General features: G+C 29.8%; 1 protein-coding gene across 1 annotated transcript in view; it reads left to right on the plus strand.

Moving 5' to 3' along the window:
• Nucleotides 1–16506, plus strand: part of LOC129231362 (cullin-1-like) — a 77355-nt gene that overhangs the window by 48588 nt on the left and 12261 nt on the right. Inside the window, exons 14-15 of the mRNA XM_054865658.1 lie at nucleotides 2953–3084; nucleotides 4296–4388. Coding sequence (XP_054721633.1) covers nucleotides 2953–3084; nucleotides 4296–4388 — 225 coding nt within the window. The remainder of the gene's footprint in view (nucleotides 1–2952; nucleotides 3085–4295; nucleotides 4389–16506) is intronic.

A 16506-nucleotide genomic window follows, 5' to 3' on the forward strand; every position in this document is an offset into this window, starting at 1 on the left:
ATCAAATGTTTTTGGCTGGTAAATGATGTAGAAAATTTGTATTTACTTTTTACTAAATATTTACCATATCTCCAAATAGTTAACAAAAGCTCACCATAAAACAAACAAACCACATGGCACTTCTTTTGCGAGAAAGCAGTAGTGTGACCAGCATAGTTATTTCATTTTATCAAGTGTCAAAAAAAAAAAAAAAAAAATCAAAAATTATCAGAGTAGTTTTTTTATGAGGCTTGTAAACGATATAATACAGCACCTAGTGATTCTCATCATGACTTCATAGGCAAGTGATTCTCTCAGTATTTTAACTTTTGCTATTGACAAGTATGAAACATTCAATTTCGTATCGACTAGTATGAAAAATTCAACTTCATATTTCTAAAATGTTTTTATTTCTACACTTAGAAAATGCTTTTAAGTGTTCAAATCAATAACCATTAATAATGAAAGTTAAAAAAAAATTTAATAACTATTTTACATTTAAAATGCATAGAAAAATGTGATTTCACTCAAAAATTCTTTTAAAACTCATGAAGGGTTTAGAAATTTTTTTTTTTCTCCTTCTAATGAATTAGACTGTGTAAGTAATTTAAGAAACTTTTTGTTTTTCTGTTTCTGGTTTAATAGTATTGTTTTCTGTTTAATTGAACAACAAGTATGTAGAAAGAGGTAGTTATACAACTGAAACATCATTTTTTGAACTGTCATAGTGGTATTTACATACTGTCAACTTTTACATTCTTAAAACAATAGTTTGTTGATATTTTTCTTAATATTTCTTTCCTAATGGAAATATAGCCATCAAAAAGTTGTTTTAATTACATTCTTTGTCTGTGGGATAACTTGTATACCTTCCAAAAATAGTAATGACAGTTTTATAAAATTGAGACTTGGGGTGAAGCAATTTGTGGCTATGTTGAACCTAGAATCTACAACATTAGAGCATCTAAAACATGTGTTCCCAAAAGTTTCAGAAATTAAAGTTAAAGCTGCTCTTTTCTTTGAATAAGAAAGTTATTGAGCATCAAGACACACACATTTCCATGCTTCTCAGAGCGAAGAGGAAGGAAGTTTGGATTCGTTTTGATAAAGTAGATGTTCATTGGAAGTTATAGAATTGAGGACTATGCTGAATTAGTTGTGACTGAGTTAAAGAAGACTGATAACTGGGTGGCAGGATGTCTCATTATGCTTTCGTGATGCCTTCCTTGAAAACTTTGAAAAAGAACATGTGTGCTTATTCCAAGGAGCAAGGAGAGCACTTTTATCTAGATGTACACACTTTTTAACATCACTACCAAAGAACTTACAATGAGCATGTGACAACAGATTATATTTTGAGGCTTTTTTATGTAAGAGATAAGACATACATTCTGAAAGTTACACATTTGTAGGATCCTTGTTTGGGTTTCCACTAGTAAGGAAGAAGCTGAAAAACCTGGAATTATCAGGGAGTTTGTTTTTTATCAGAAAAAGTGATAGAAAAACTGAGAAAATCAATAATTTAATCATAAACTTGGAAAATTGTGAAAACACCAGAAAGGACATTTGTATTCATGACTACTTACCTTAAGACTTACTGTATCAGGAAAAAGAAGCAATTTAGAAAGAATATTAAAAGTTCTGATAATAAAAGACTTAATAGTTTCTTTTTGCCTTTTTGTGTCAATGGATTTTGAAATTTTTACAATCACATGAAAGCCAATAACTCAAGAATCAGATCTAGAATTTCATGTAATTTCTTCTCGAAAGCCAGGAAACATAAGAGAATTTCATTTCCCAAATTGAGCAGGAGCCCTTTTTTGTCATCTGTAGAATTTTGGTTGAAATATACTATTCATTTGAAATTTAATGTTCTCTTCTGATCCCTTAAGTTTGGGAAAAAAAAATATATATATATATATGTAAGTTCTGTTCAGATTTCTGCATTTCCTTCTCATGACCTTAGAAACAAAAGCAGTGTTGCACAGTGTGATGGAAGAGTAAACATAGGTTAATGTTAGAAAAAAAAATAGAAAACTAGTTTAGTGTCACTATTTTGAAGACCTATTAGCGAGAGTAGATATAAAACAATAGAGTTTAGGACTAGCACATGAAAAGCTATAATTTCTTTGCTTTAGTTACTCATATTTTTTCAATGTATGTTGTAACGGATAGTGAAATAATTTACACTAATATGCATACTTTTCAAAGATAAGGAGAAAGATAGTGACAATAAATTTGTGCAATGAATTTCTGATTAGAACTTTAATTTTTGAATGGAAATTGTCCCAGTTAGCTAATTTCTATCCCAAGTGTTTCCTTCTGTTACAATACATGTTAATTTGCTTAGAAGAGCAAATGCAGTACTTTCTGGAAAGATTTTTGAAAGACAAAATGTTTTGTCTTTTGTTACCAGTTTAATTTTGTTTGGGATTTAAGGCTAGAGCATTCATTTCTTTCTTAGTACAGTTTTAGTGTGCATAAAATTTTTTAATCTCTTATGCAGATATATATTTCACAGTGGTTTATTATTTGGATTTTACCTCTTTTATGCTTGTCTAATTCACTTGTTTAAGTTTTATTTCTTTTGTACAAATCTTCTAGTAATATCTACAGTAAAACTTTTTTTTATGTTTCTGTTCATAAATTGCTTTATTTGTTTAGAAGTGTTAGTTAGGACTTTTCCAATTTATCCATTCATTCATTATTTGTAAGAATGAGCATGATTTTGTAACCATGTCCATTACATTCAAAAGTGTTCCCGTGGAATCACAGCAGTCGCAACTGCTACTTATATTCAATGTGTCATAATCTTGACTTTTTTTGAGATTCTTACTTAGCCACTGCTATGCCATACTTTATCGGTATTTTCTAACTTTCAGTGATTTTCCTTGCTACCCAAAAAGCTGGGTCCACCTATTTTTCTTATATGTGTTTGATTGTTTTTAAAAGATTTTGGTTTTTTTTTAACAGCTCGAACGCAGTGTGCAGAGGTTTACTACGTTTTACAGTAGTCAACATAGCGGACGAAAACTACATTGGCTGTATAATATGTCGAAAGGAGAACTTGTAACTAATTGTTTTAAAAATCGTTATTCATTACAGGTAATTTTGCGTCATATTGCCATTTAATATTTACTTTTGAGTTTCATGTTAAAGAAATAAATAATAGCAAAAAACTTCAGTGTATAACCTACTTTATTTTCTTAGTATATTTACTCATGAGATGATATTAAAAAAAAACTTCTGAGAATATTATTATGTGAATGAATTATTTATTATAAATACATAGTTAACTTGATTATTTTGTTCCCCTCTTTAAGAATGCTGAAAGAAATTTGATTTAAAGAGAAATTCCACGTTTTTAAAATTTTGTAATTACATTTTTAAAAATGATTTTTCAGGAAGTTAGCTAAATTTACCAATTTATGCCACACATGCTGTTGTAAAATAAAATATAAACCCTTAGGTTATATTTATGTATGTGTATTTCCTTTAAAATATAAAAATATGCAGAATTTTTTTTAAAAAAAAGTTAATTATTGATTTTTTTTGACTGTCTACAGTTTTCTCAAAGAAGCTCATTTTTAAATTGCTTGTTTTCTTGTCCAGTTAGTGGTCAGATAGCATTTTCAAATGAAGTATAACACCTTAGGTGATAAATGATAAAATGGAAATGCTCTTTGCGAATATGTTAATTTTACTTATATTGTTTTAGCATTATTTATTTTTATATTTTTACAGCAGGGTTATAAATATTAAGTGTGAATACTTTGCACTGTGAGCTATATAGCTATAATGTGAAAGAGACTACATTCCATTCTAAAAGCAAAAAACATGCATTGTTTTTTTTTTACAAATCCATTTAAAATTGAAGAGTAAACTAGCAATCAGCAGTATTTTCTTGTTATTTGTTACATTTTATAGGAAAACTTAGTATTATGGTAGTTTTCGTCTAGGTATGTTCTACATCATATTTCAAGTGTTTGTTTTGGTTGCTTTTAAGAAAAGGTTATTGCTCAGCTAATAAATCCATTCTACTACACATTGACTTAATAGAAATAAAACATAAGTTGTTAATTAAATTTTCGACTCAATGATAGTTTATGTAAAACAAGTTGAATTTATTATCAAAAATTGCTATAATCCGTGTTTAAGGTTTATGGAAAAGTGATTTTTAGAAAATAACTCTAAAACTGAATGCATTGTGCACATATACTATAAATATGTTCACTGTATGCATTTTTTGTTATTTTTACTTAATTATAAATTGTTTTACCTATTTATTAGAGGTTAAAAAAAAAACTTTCTTTTAGGCTTCTACATTTCAAATGGCTGTTCTACTTCAGTATAATACTGGTGATATATTTACAGTTCAACAGCTGCAAGAAAGTACACAAATAAAAATGGTAAGATATATTTTGTTAAACCTGGATCATACATCGATGACTCTCACTATTTTGTTGAGATATGTGTATATATATTTTCTCTGTTTTGCAGTACAAAGTATTTAATTTTTTTTTGTTTTTGCAGTCCCTGTTTAGTACATTAAAACCTGTAACTTAAATCTCTTAGAGCTTGGAAAGATATTTAACAAATACAAGTTAATGTTTTTAAAAACATGATTCTGTGCTACTCGGTTATGTGTTAGTCTCTGAAGTTATTTTAAGTTTTAAGAATTTTGAATGAAAATAATTTGTAGAAGTCTATAATAGGTAGAAAAGTCTCCGTATTCTATTAAGGTTTGCCATTACTCTTTTCTTATATCTATTTTGTTTGGCAAGTTCATTATCTTTTAACTCTTTTCTGCTGAAATAATAATAGTTCTATTCAGAGCAACCTTATTGGCCAATTTTTGGATCACATTCAAATCCTTGATTTCAGCTGTATTGAATTTTTAGAATGCCTTCAGTCTCTTCAGCTCTGTCTTGTTTAGTGCGTACAGTCAGTTGAACAGCCGTAAAAGTGTTAATATTCAAATCAGGCAGCCTAGCTTGTCCTTCTATGACTTTTCCTCTACCTGTTTTTTGATGCATAAATTATTAAGTTTAAATCTCATAACTTAAGAGGAACTCAGTTAATTCAAGAAAAATAAATGGAGTTATATACAGAATTTAAACTGAAAAGAATAAATTTTGTATTTGGTGAATGCTTTATTCATAAAATTTGCTTCTCATAATCCTAAGGATGTTAAGATGAAACATTTAATTTTTACATTGTCCATTGTAGAGGAATTTGTGTGTACATCTTTTGGAACTAATATTATGCTACAGTAATTAAAAAGTTACTTTTTGACATTGATTTTACAATTTAATTATGTTATTCATTATTTATTCTTTATATTTATAGTTGTATTGATATTCATATTCCACCCAATTTGTTTCTTCAAATAAATCACTTATTTTGCTATTCAGTTGGTCTATCTTTTTCAAATATTAATTTTGTCAAAAATTATATCAAACTTGTGTATTTGCATCATTTGCATACTGTATTAGTCCAGCAGATCCCAACCTTTTTAGTTATGCGGCCCATCAGTTTTATAAAAAATGCCATTGAGGTCCACTAACTACTATATTTTACTTGCACAGCCAAAATTTACTTTCTGGGGGAAGGAGGGGTAGTATCAGCTCCTATAACTGTCCTTATGTGTAAAAGTCATCAAAGTTAAAGCTACATGGGATTTTTGATGCTGTTTTTCCTCTACAAGGAAGTCAGTAGCGCAGCTAGTTTCTGCCACCTGGGGCAGTTCCTCTATTTGCCGCCCTTTTATTGAGCCACATCTAATACAGTAAACCTTTGAAAATTATTGAACAAATGAAAAACTTCATTTAAGGAAGAAAAGGGAAACTAATTTTATCTGTATTCTTCCTACAAAAAGGGAGGGGGGATGGGTATGAAAGGCACCTATCTTGTAGAAATATTCTAATTTACATTAAAAATCACAGTTAAGAGTAACATTTAGGGGGATAGACTTTGGAATCTTCATCAAAACTGAAGTCAGTTTTAGCTTTTGGTGACGTTAGGAAGTTAGGGTCTTTTCCCGAATATTTTTTTTAAATTTATGTTTTAAAAATACAATTTAAGTCTGTCTTAGTGGACATAAAGGGAATGAGGAAGGTTCAGGGGCTCACTACGGAAATATTTAAACTTTAAACACTGAGCAACGCAGTTGTAGTCACAACAAAACCTTACATTTTGAAGGGTTTTTTCTTTGCCTCCAGCAATAGATTCAAAGTATGATTCCCTTACTTAGATTTTTTTTTCCACATCAAAGGTGCTGAATCACTGCCCCTAAAAATATGCTGCCCGGGGCAGACTTCCCCCCTCCACTCCACCCTAACTACATCACTGGAAGAAATTAGTTTCTGGATTGAAACTGGATAGTTTGTCTCAAATAACTCACAATATTCAATGCATTTCTACATGAAAAAAAAAAAAAAACTGCAATAAAAAGTCTTATTCAAATAGTTATGTTGTCAAAAGATCCTTCAAGTGTCTCAATTCACTGGTTAATCATGCCAGTTCAACAAAGGAGGAGCATTCCTACCTAAAAGCTTGAAGCTAATACCAATTTCTTTTGCTATTTTCTTTAAAGGAGTTTCTGATGCATGAGATTACATCTTCAATTATAGGAGAAAGTTCCTAAGAAATATGAAAAAATCTTTATTTTAACATACTATATTGGGTATGAGCCAGGGAGAGCAGCTCTTGGGTGAGAGTGAGGGTACATCTAAGTGAATTTTCGCCAAAAATGAAAATTAAGAGCCCAAGATTTATTTTGATAGTTTAGATTCTCGACCAGTGTCTACGGACCAGTAACACGCTGTTTGCAGCCCATGGGTTGGGAACCGCTGTATTAGTCTATATGAGTATAAAACTTTCAGAAATCAAAGATTGATCATTATTGGTTAGTTAAAGTTCTCTCATCAATTGATATGTGTGCATTTCATACATGGTGCCTGTTGCGTAGGGACAGGCTATTATTTTTATTATTATTTTTTAACTAAAAAGAAAATGTACTGAATAAAAAGTTTGGTATTTGATGCCCTAAAATTAAGTTTTGCTGTTCCAAAATGAGCATTTTCCTGCTGAAAGAAAAAAATGTTTTCTGTTCGAAAGGGATAAATTTTCATATTCAATAGCTACTTCCAAAAAGGCCTTGAACTCTTTAAACCCTGAAAACAAAATGTAATTCAATCATAGTCTTTCTAAATAAACATATTTATTGCATATAAACATATTTATGCATATTTATTGAGTTTTTCTGAATCAATTCATTATTCAGGAAAACTCATCATTTATATTTTTCGCTAAAAACAAATGAATTTGAACTATAGAGAAACCCCGATTTCACGTTTCTCAGTGACCTAAATCAAACATAAAATACATAAAACATGGGAAAACGTCAGTTCAAATTAAAAAAAAAAAAAAAAAAAACAATTATGGGAAAACGTAAAGCATGGGAAATGTATAGAAAGCAAAAATCAGATAAGGGAACAAAAATAATAATAAAGGCTGCTACGATGACGCTTATAAAAAGGTAAAAACGTGATATTTTACGAAAAGAACATTATTGTACATACCAATTTAGATCATTCTAACACATTAAGTTACGAATCCGGGCGTTTAGGTTGAAAATAGTCGGTAATGATGAGTCATTGAATTCATCCAGGATTGAAATACTTTGCACAGTTTTTTCCTGGTCTTTATGATAAAGAAAATAGTCTTTCACTATTAGTAAGCTCTTAAATGTAGTATTGAAAGAAGAGACAAGTTGTGTTTCCTCATCTTGTTCATCTTCATTGGCGGCCAAAGGGTCCACAAGGTTGGCTATGGATGGAGCAGTAGCATTTCTGTTTTCATGGATTAACTTTTAACAGAGTGGATTATGTTTAAAAAATGCACAGAAGGAAACACGTTGCTTAATTTAAAAAAGTTTTTCCTTTTTTTTTAATTGCCAAGGGAAAATTTAAAATGCGGGAAAATCATAACCTATAAACTTTCCATCCGGGTTAAATTAATATTACTATAACACGGAAAAACTGTGACCTGATGATAAAAATCGTAAAACGCGGGGAAAACGTTGATTCGGGGGACGAAAAATCGGGGCTTCGCAGTGAATACGATTAGCCAGCAGGAAGATAAATATTACCATACAGCAATTTTAACAATTTTCCATAGCATTTTTTGTGAATATTCAAAGTTATTCAATTTTTTCCGCTTTTTTGTCGTTTTGAACCACTGTGCGCCGTCCCTATGTGCAAGGTTGTGCGACACACGACAACGCCAGAGTCAAAATAGCGCTGAGCTCTACAGGTCAAAAATGCTCCAAATAGGGGGAAAATATCCAAACTAAAAAATAAAATTTTCATAACATCTAATGGTGGCGGTGAAATCATACTGCTCATTGCAGCAAACAATCCATCTCACTACCTATCTATAAAAGGAAAAATTATTGCCTTGTTGTGTCTCAACATGCTATTCAAAAGCTCAATCTTTTACACTGAAAATATGTGATGCTAATTAATGCATACATTAGGAATTTGCTTCTGGTTGTGGAGCTATAAATGCTCTTTCGGTATGTCTATAATACCTAAGATTGAGCATTTGAGGCACAACAAATTAGGTATTCCTTATTTTGGTTCTTGCAATGGAATATGTAGTATTACAATTTGTGCAACATGTCTTTTTGTGATTTTTAATTATTGTTCTTGGTAATGCGACTGCTTCATGTTATCATACCTAAAAAAATACGGTAAGCACACTCACATATTGTTTACTTGTGCGTAATATTTTTATATTGTGGACGATAATTTAGGTTAACTTCTTAGTTCCAAAAATTAAGGACTTGACCACAATTGGTCGTTCCCCCCCTCTTCAACTATTTGTGCGTAAAATTAAAAAAAGCTTTGAACATATTTGTTTTAGATATTAAATTCAATGCCTTTTTAATGACTCCATATTTTAGAATTATTGGTCTTGCTGGAAAAGGGGGGGGGGGGTGATTTCAGTTTCAGGATTTTAAGGTGGGATATAATACTCCTCATTATTACACTTCAATTAATAAATTCAAAAATATAATCAGCACTCTGTTGCCATGTTTTGACAGGTATAAAACTTTGGTTAATTATTCTTCAATTAGAGATTAGAGAAATTTGTAAAGCGGCGTTGTCATGTACAAGCTGGCTGGCAATTTAGTGTGTGCTGATTCACTAGAGCACTGTTAACTTTGAGATTTGAAATATTTTCTTTTTCCAAAATGCATCAACTTACCAGATTAGCTACTAAACTTGAAATAATTTTGAGATATGAAATAAAAACTTACGCTGTATTCCAAAATTAAATATTTACGCATTGTTTTTTTCAATGAATTAAATTTCAAACCTATTTTTTCCTCATTATATTTGACTACAAACTCACTCCAAGTGTTAACTAGATTTTTCTGGTACGCCACTGCATAAAGGCGCTCAAAAGGCATTTGCACAACAGCGCAGATCAGGCTTGGTCTAGACCTGTGTAGGGGCCCCTTTAAAAGCCATATTTTGTAGTCAAAAACCCTAAAAATTAATCAAAGGCCCTATTTTTTTTAGGATTTGTGTCATTCTGTGTCAAATCAGCCAAAAACAATTTCTCAATTTGACTTCTCAGATTTTCATGAATCTTTCAGAAACCTTAATCTTTGATGTCTTAAATTTATCATTCATAAGTGATGCATAATTAATTTTTGGACGTTGTTAAACAGAACTTCTGTTTTACTTGTCAGCAGTGTTTTCAAGTGTTTTCCATTTCTGCGTGTGAAACAGAGTTGTATAATAGATCATTTTAAAGGTACTTACATGCACTTTCATTTTATATACAGAAAACTCCCGATTATTTGTGGAATAGGGTGGGACGTTGACTGCGGATAACCGAATTGGTGGATAATCCGCAAAGTAAGAATACATTAGTCTATGCAGTAGCTTTAGGTAGAAAAAAAATATTTTTGTCCTAACTAAAATAACATCATATAAAAAATGTATGTAAAGCTAAAAAAGGGTCGTTCACTATAGCAAATGGATTTCACACATAAGCGAGCAAATAAGATTAATTGAAACATATCAAGCTAGGTTACACCAAAAATGCATAGGTAAACGGAGAGAAGTTTTTTGAACAAGGTTGGTGCAATCACTCAATTGCACGCGTAAGCTGTATAGATTTAAAAATCAATAAATATAGTGTAGATTTAAAGCAGTAAGTAGTGCAGATTTAAAAATCAGGTTTCAAGTAGTCCAATTTCAGGGAACATGAAAGGTTTGATGCCATTGAAAGGGAAAGAAAAAAAAAGGGATGTCTAGAAACAAGTTTTGCACTCAGTTCAAATATATGCATTTACCTACATTCAGTTAATCATTGCCAAAAAAACATGTTTGTGAATGTGTGAAAGCCAGTGGGTTATCCGCCCCGCAGATAATCAGGAGTTTAGTGTGTATAGTTTAATAATTTTCAAAAAAGAAACTTTTCTGCAAAATTTAAAATGTCCAAAAATTTTTGAAAAAAATCTGATCTTAAATGTATTTTAATGAATACATCCAATATAAATTTAATGGACTATGAGTGACTCTGCAGTTACAGCAAATAATATGGGAAAATATTTGCAAAATTTTGCTCATGTTTTATGAAAGCAGAAGAGTTTTGCAATTGCTCACTCTAAAGAGAATTACAGTAATGTAAGTTTGTATCTTTTGAATAATTTTTGAGAAACAATGTTCTCCACAATATATTAAAATATAAAAATTCAAATGTTTTTGTGATGGTGTTGTTTAATTCCTTTTAAATCCTGTTTTATTTTTAATGCATATTAATAAAAATGTCCAAAAATTTTCAGTGGGACCATGAAGGGTTCACACACAGCAGTTACTAAAAGTATTAATGAAACTTTTAGTAATGGGCAGTTCTCAAAAGGTGGGAGCAAACACAGACCTCAACTTTGAAGCTTCAACACCAAATAACTTTCATTTTAATTAACTCAAAAATTTTTGAGTTAAATTATAATACTGTATAGAGACAAGAATTGACATAAATTATGGAAAAAATGTTCTTTAAATGCCCTTAAAAAATATTTTCTTTGCTAAAAGGCGCAATTTTGGACATACCAAAACGTTAACTGAGCAAATGTACCATTAAAGAAAAATGTTTTTAAATTATTTCCATACGTTTCAAAAAAAATTTAAAGGTATGAATCTTACACTGAATAATTTTTTGTTAATATTTTACACAAATAACAAAAGTAAAGACAGATTATTCACTTTGTAAACGATTTTAGAAAATAGTAAGTTTGAAATTTGATGCATGTCCAAAATTTACGATCTTTACAATGCTATTTTTTGAGAACTAAGTATATGATGTTTTCATTTTAAAGGTGTTTATCGAGCCTCGGAATCAATTTTTAATTGTTTAAAAGTGTTTTCATAAGCTTTTATGCAGTATCTTAGAAGAAAAATAATTTTTTTTAAACGTACATGTGAGATGTCCAAATGGCGTTACGATCTTGACGTGGATAATTCTGTCCATTTATTCATAATTTTTGATGATCTACTGTCTTCTAACCTCAATAAAAAACGTCATTATAATGTTATCTTCTTTAATCCATTGGTATTCTGCATAATTAATATGTTACACATTGAACAATACATAAATTACAGTAGAAACATGGCTGCTTATGATCGAACCGAAAGCCATTTTGCGCTAAAATCGCCAAGCAAACCTCCGTTGGCGACAACACAGTATACGATAAGCTAAAGGTTACCAGAGGGGAATTTTTAACCTTGCATCAATTTCTTCAAAATCATTCCAAAACTTTATTATATGTAAGGAGCAGCATGTATAGCCATTCAAGTATTTCATTAATATCCTCTTTATTATTAAATTGCAAAATTTAAAAAGTAGTAAATAAAATTTTCATTGGAAAAGTTAAAAATCAGATTAACAATTGTCAAAAATGGTGAAACTTACGTTATGATGATGTCCAAAATCCGTTACCTACAGGAAAACAATGTCCAAAATCTGTTACCTACAGATTGCTGATTTAATTTGCTAATTAACAATTTTTACAAATACCTGCTGTCTTTTCATGTTCATATATTGTGTTCTAGGTATGCATACTATAGAATAAAATCAAAATTGATGTCAAATTCGAAAATTTTTGAAATTGCTCAAAGTTAACTTTTTTGTTCCCACCTTTTGAGAACTGCCCATATGTGTCCTGCACTATTTGCTGTAACTAATAGTCCTTTCATGATCCCACTCTGAATTCTCTGTATTCATTAAAGTACAATAAAAATCATGTCTTTTTTTCCAAAAATTTAAAAAGAACCTATTTTTAAAAGTTTTAAACTTAACATTTTATGAAAAAGAATTCTCAACAATTATTCAAGTTATGTAAACATACTTAATTAATTTGTTTGTAATTATCTTTAAAATGAGCTATCATACTAACTCTATAGCTCCCATAGAACTTTAGTTATATTATAACATTTTAAAGCTCTGCTGTCAAGTAAAAAAAGTGCTTTTTAGCGTATTTCAAAATTGCCTATCAATTATGAATGATAGGTAAAAAATACATATAAATAAATTTAAGACATCAAAGAAAATTGGTGTACGACATTGGCCTGAAGTGGCCGTAAATAGTTTTAAAATGTGCCATAAAAAGGCCATGTAAAAGCCCTATTTTTTAATTTGCTGGAAAAGTAGGAACCCTGTTTTGGCTAAGTTTTCGAAAAGATCTCCTCGATTATAGCCCCCCTTCTGAAATTAATAAGTTTTGTTTTAAAAATGGGGGGGGGGGGGGGAATTCGGGATTTTACGGTAATAAAAGCAAATTAAGTGCAGCTGTTAAAATATGTCGTAAAGGCCAGGAGCTCTGTTTCTAATGTTCCAGTATGTGGAGTATGTAAAGATCTAGTGATTAGAGTTAAGAGCTGTTACTTTTGCTGGTACATCTGCTCTGACGATACCTTTGCTTTTTGTTTATGAAGTTTTACTTTATATAAGATTGGCATTTTCACTTTTGGTATACTTAAATTGTTCCAAAAATTAGTACTGAGTCCTACGGACCCCTTAAATCTTTATCCTGACTTTTCTATTTACTTGTAAGGCAAAATTATTTTCTGTTAAGCAACAGAGTGACAGTACACAATTACATGTGCAGCCTTGAATGCACATTAGTACATTTAAAAAGTACATGCACAAATTGATATACAAGAATTTACTACAATAAGAAGTTATGGTATTTTCTCTGTCAGAGCTACATTGTGCTAGATTTTTCAGCAAAATCAATAAAACCTTTAATCCTGAATAATTTTGACTTCTAATAAGCATTTAGTTTGGTAAGGACGCAAACCAAGTGCTTACCTAGTTAAACTTGCATGTAATAATACAGTTTCACTCTAACACAATAAGAAAATTACAAATACCTCTTTTTAGCACTGTTCTTATCCACTCTAAATAACCCAATTTTTGCTTAACACTTTTTAAAACTTAACTAGCTTAAAAAAAAGTGAAGAAATAATGAACTATAGTGTATTTGACTTGACTGTAGTTCTTTTATAACTCGATTCTGATATCATTAATAAAAAGTGATGTACTGTTAACATATCTGGGGCAAAGTTTGCCATTTCTGAAAGAGTAAATTTGCAATGAACTTGTTAGAATCAGCTAATAACTCAAAAGTAAAATTTTTAAGAGTTGATTAGAAAGAGAAAAACTTGAAAATGAAGAAAAAAGCATCTTAAAAGTGAAGGGGGTATCACTTCAACTCTATACTTTCTCCTTTGAGTAAAATAATACAAGCGATAAGGGGGAAAAGAGTTAAATGAATAGTATTTTTTTCTTCCAGTTATTTTGTTTCATACATACTTTTGCACAATACTTTGTTTTTTAAAATGTTTGTTTTTAATCATTTTTGAAAGTTACCCCCCCCCCTCCTTTTCTCACTTGATTGTGGTCTAATAACTTGATTTCGCAAAAGATAGCATATTCTAGGAACCTATCCACTGTATTTTGGTGGGTTACTTTATAAATATCACTTAGTTTTATGCATGAAGCTATTTGTTTTCTTCCCCTTGTTATATGTTTCATATACATTTAAATCAAAAGGTTGTTTCAAATGAAATCATGTTAAATTCTTTTCATCTTAATTTCTTTAAATTATTTTCCTTACGGCTCAAATAATAATGCATTTTCCCCCCCATTCAGATAGTATCAAAAAGCATTATTAATATAAAACTATATTATTATTATTCAATCAAAAGTATCCAGGCAAATGTTATATGTTTAAATTAATTTATAACAAGCTTTCTTTGATACATACTCACAAAATTTAATTATTTAGATATCTGTACTTGTTGAGGAAAGCAAAATTTATAATGTTACGAAGGAATAATTATTATTGCCAAACATTACTTATTGTAGATGGTTTTGCTGTATGTTAAAATTTTGTTTTAAAATATTAATGTTGAGAGGTAGGAAAAATAAATCTTAAGTACATAATGAATAACTGCAAAGTACTACTTGTGTAATGAATTTAACTAATGGACTGGAGAATTTTTTTAAATCAAAGTTATCTTTTTAAAATTTTAATGTTTAATTTTCTTATTTTGATAATGTGTATATAAACCTGTTGCAGGCTATTATAGAACCAGAATTCTATTAGAATAACATCGATCATTTGATCACAAAGCTACAATGTACAGTAATGTAATTGGAATTTAGAGCCTACTTCTGCGCAATTAACTTTTAATACTGGATGTGAAATAGTTCTGATTATTCATGGCTACATCTAGAGTAAAATGTACCTTGTCTAATTGCAAAATGTCGAAATGCCATACTTTGTTAATTGCCGTTCTGGACAAAAGATGGCTATCAAAATCCTTTATTTTCCTTTCAACACACCTAGCTTTCCATCCTCTTCAGAATTTATAAATGGGCATTTTCAAAGATTGCTTTGATATATGTTCTTTTTTGTTAGTCTTTTATGTGCTAACATTTCTGTATAAAAATTACCATTTTTCAATAAAAATTTGAGTGATTTTTTAATTTCATTTTTCTTTTCCCCATGTTGTAGTACAGTGTATACCAAACTTTAATAATGTATCTACATTCGTTTGAACAAGGTTACTTTAATTTTAATTATCATCGACTGTTTTGTGTGTGTATTGTGACTGGACTATTCATCCTGATAAATTCATATATTTTACCTTTTTTTAAAAATATTACAAAATAGGTTGTAAGAACAGTATTGCAACTTGCAATACAGCAAACTAGTGGTAACATTAAATATTATAATAAATTGCTTTAAGAATTGCCTGAATATTAGATAACAATAAAACATGTTTATTGTTTGGATCAGATGTATACAGTATATGAAATGAGAACTTGATCCTTTTTACTGGCATGTAATGTATCCTGTTATGTAAACAGGAAAGCTATACATTCACTTGTATCATTTGTACCATTTAGAAATTTAAAAATTCCCGTCATGAAGGCAGTTTTTGAAGTTTTGTGTAAAGAAATTGCTGATTCATAATTTAAGCCAGTAGGACATTTTTGCTCATTAAACTCGTACAATAACTGCAAAATTTATGTGTAGATTTTTTTGTGACTTACTGAACAAAACTTAATGCTTGAACGTACGAATTTCAAATGTTGAGCATTATGAATGAATGAATACAAGATTTTGCAGAATGATTTGGTAAAATTCAAAAGATATGATCTGTTTGTGGTATTCAACTATTCAGCATCCACTTCCAATGAAATTTTCTTCTAAAAAATTAGCTTTGCCATTTTTCTGCTGTCTGTTATATTTATAAATGTGAGCCAATTTATGTTAGGTGAAAACAATTGCAAGTAGACTATCGAAAATTCAGATTATTGTTTTTATTTTAGGATAACTAAATGTGTCATAAGTTCAACATCAAGAGAGCCATTCATATTGAAAAAAAAAAAGTCTTTTAAGTTAAAAAAAAGAAAAAAAGAAAATGCAGAAAAATTCCTACTTGGATATGTAAAACATTTTGCAATTATTAAATCAATAAAGTTACTGTTTGATGGAAGAGATTTAAATGCTTAATACATGTGACTCAATCTTCGATATTGATCCTGTAACCAAAAAGGTTACAACTACTCTTGTTCTAAAATGTGTAAATCATCTATTATTACTCGAGCCTTTTGCTTTTCCTTATTTAACCAGAAAACAAGTTTTGTTTTGCATGGGGGGGGGGGGGGAAAGGAGCATGTATCCTAGTATTTGTTTTATGATGGTTACCATTATAACACAAAATCAGGCTGAAGCAATTCTACTTACATAAGAACAAAATTTTAAAAACCAAAAAAAAAAAAAAAAACAAACAAAAAATTGTTGTGGTGTGACATTTATGAACCAAATATTTTAAAGGAAAACTTTCAGTTACATTAATAATAATTTTAAGATGAACATTGTTATGTGTCAGAACATCGTGATATAAGTTTGATACTGTAATAGGATATAAATTT

Source organism: Uloborus diversus, chromosome 10 (genome assembly GCF_026930045.1).
Source record: "Uloborus diversus isolate 005 chromosome 10, Udiv.v.3.1, whole genome shotgun sequence".
Classification (NCBI taxonomy): domain Eukaryota; kingdom Metazoa; phylum Arthropoda; class Arachnida; order Araneae; family Uloboridae; genus Uloborus; species Uloborus diversus.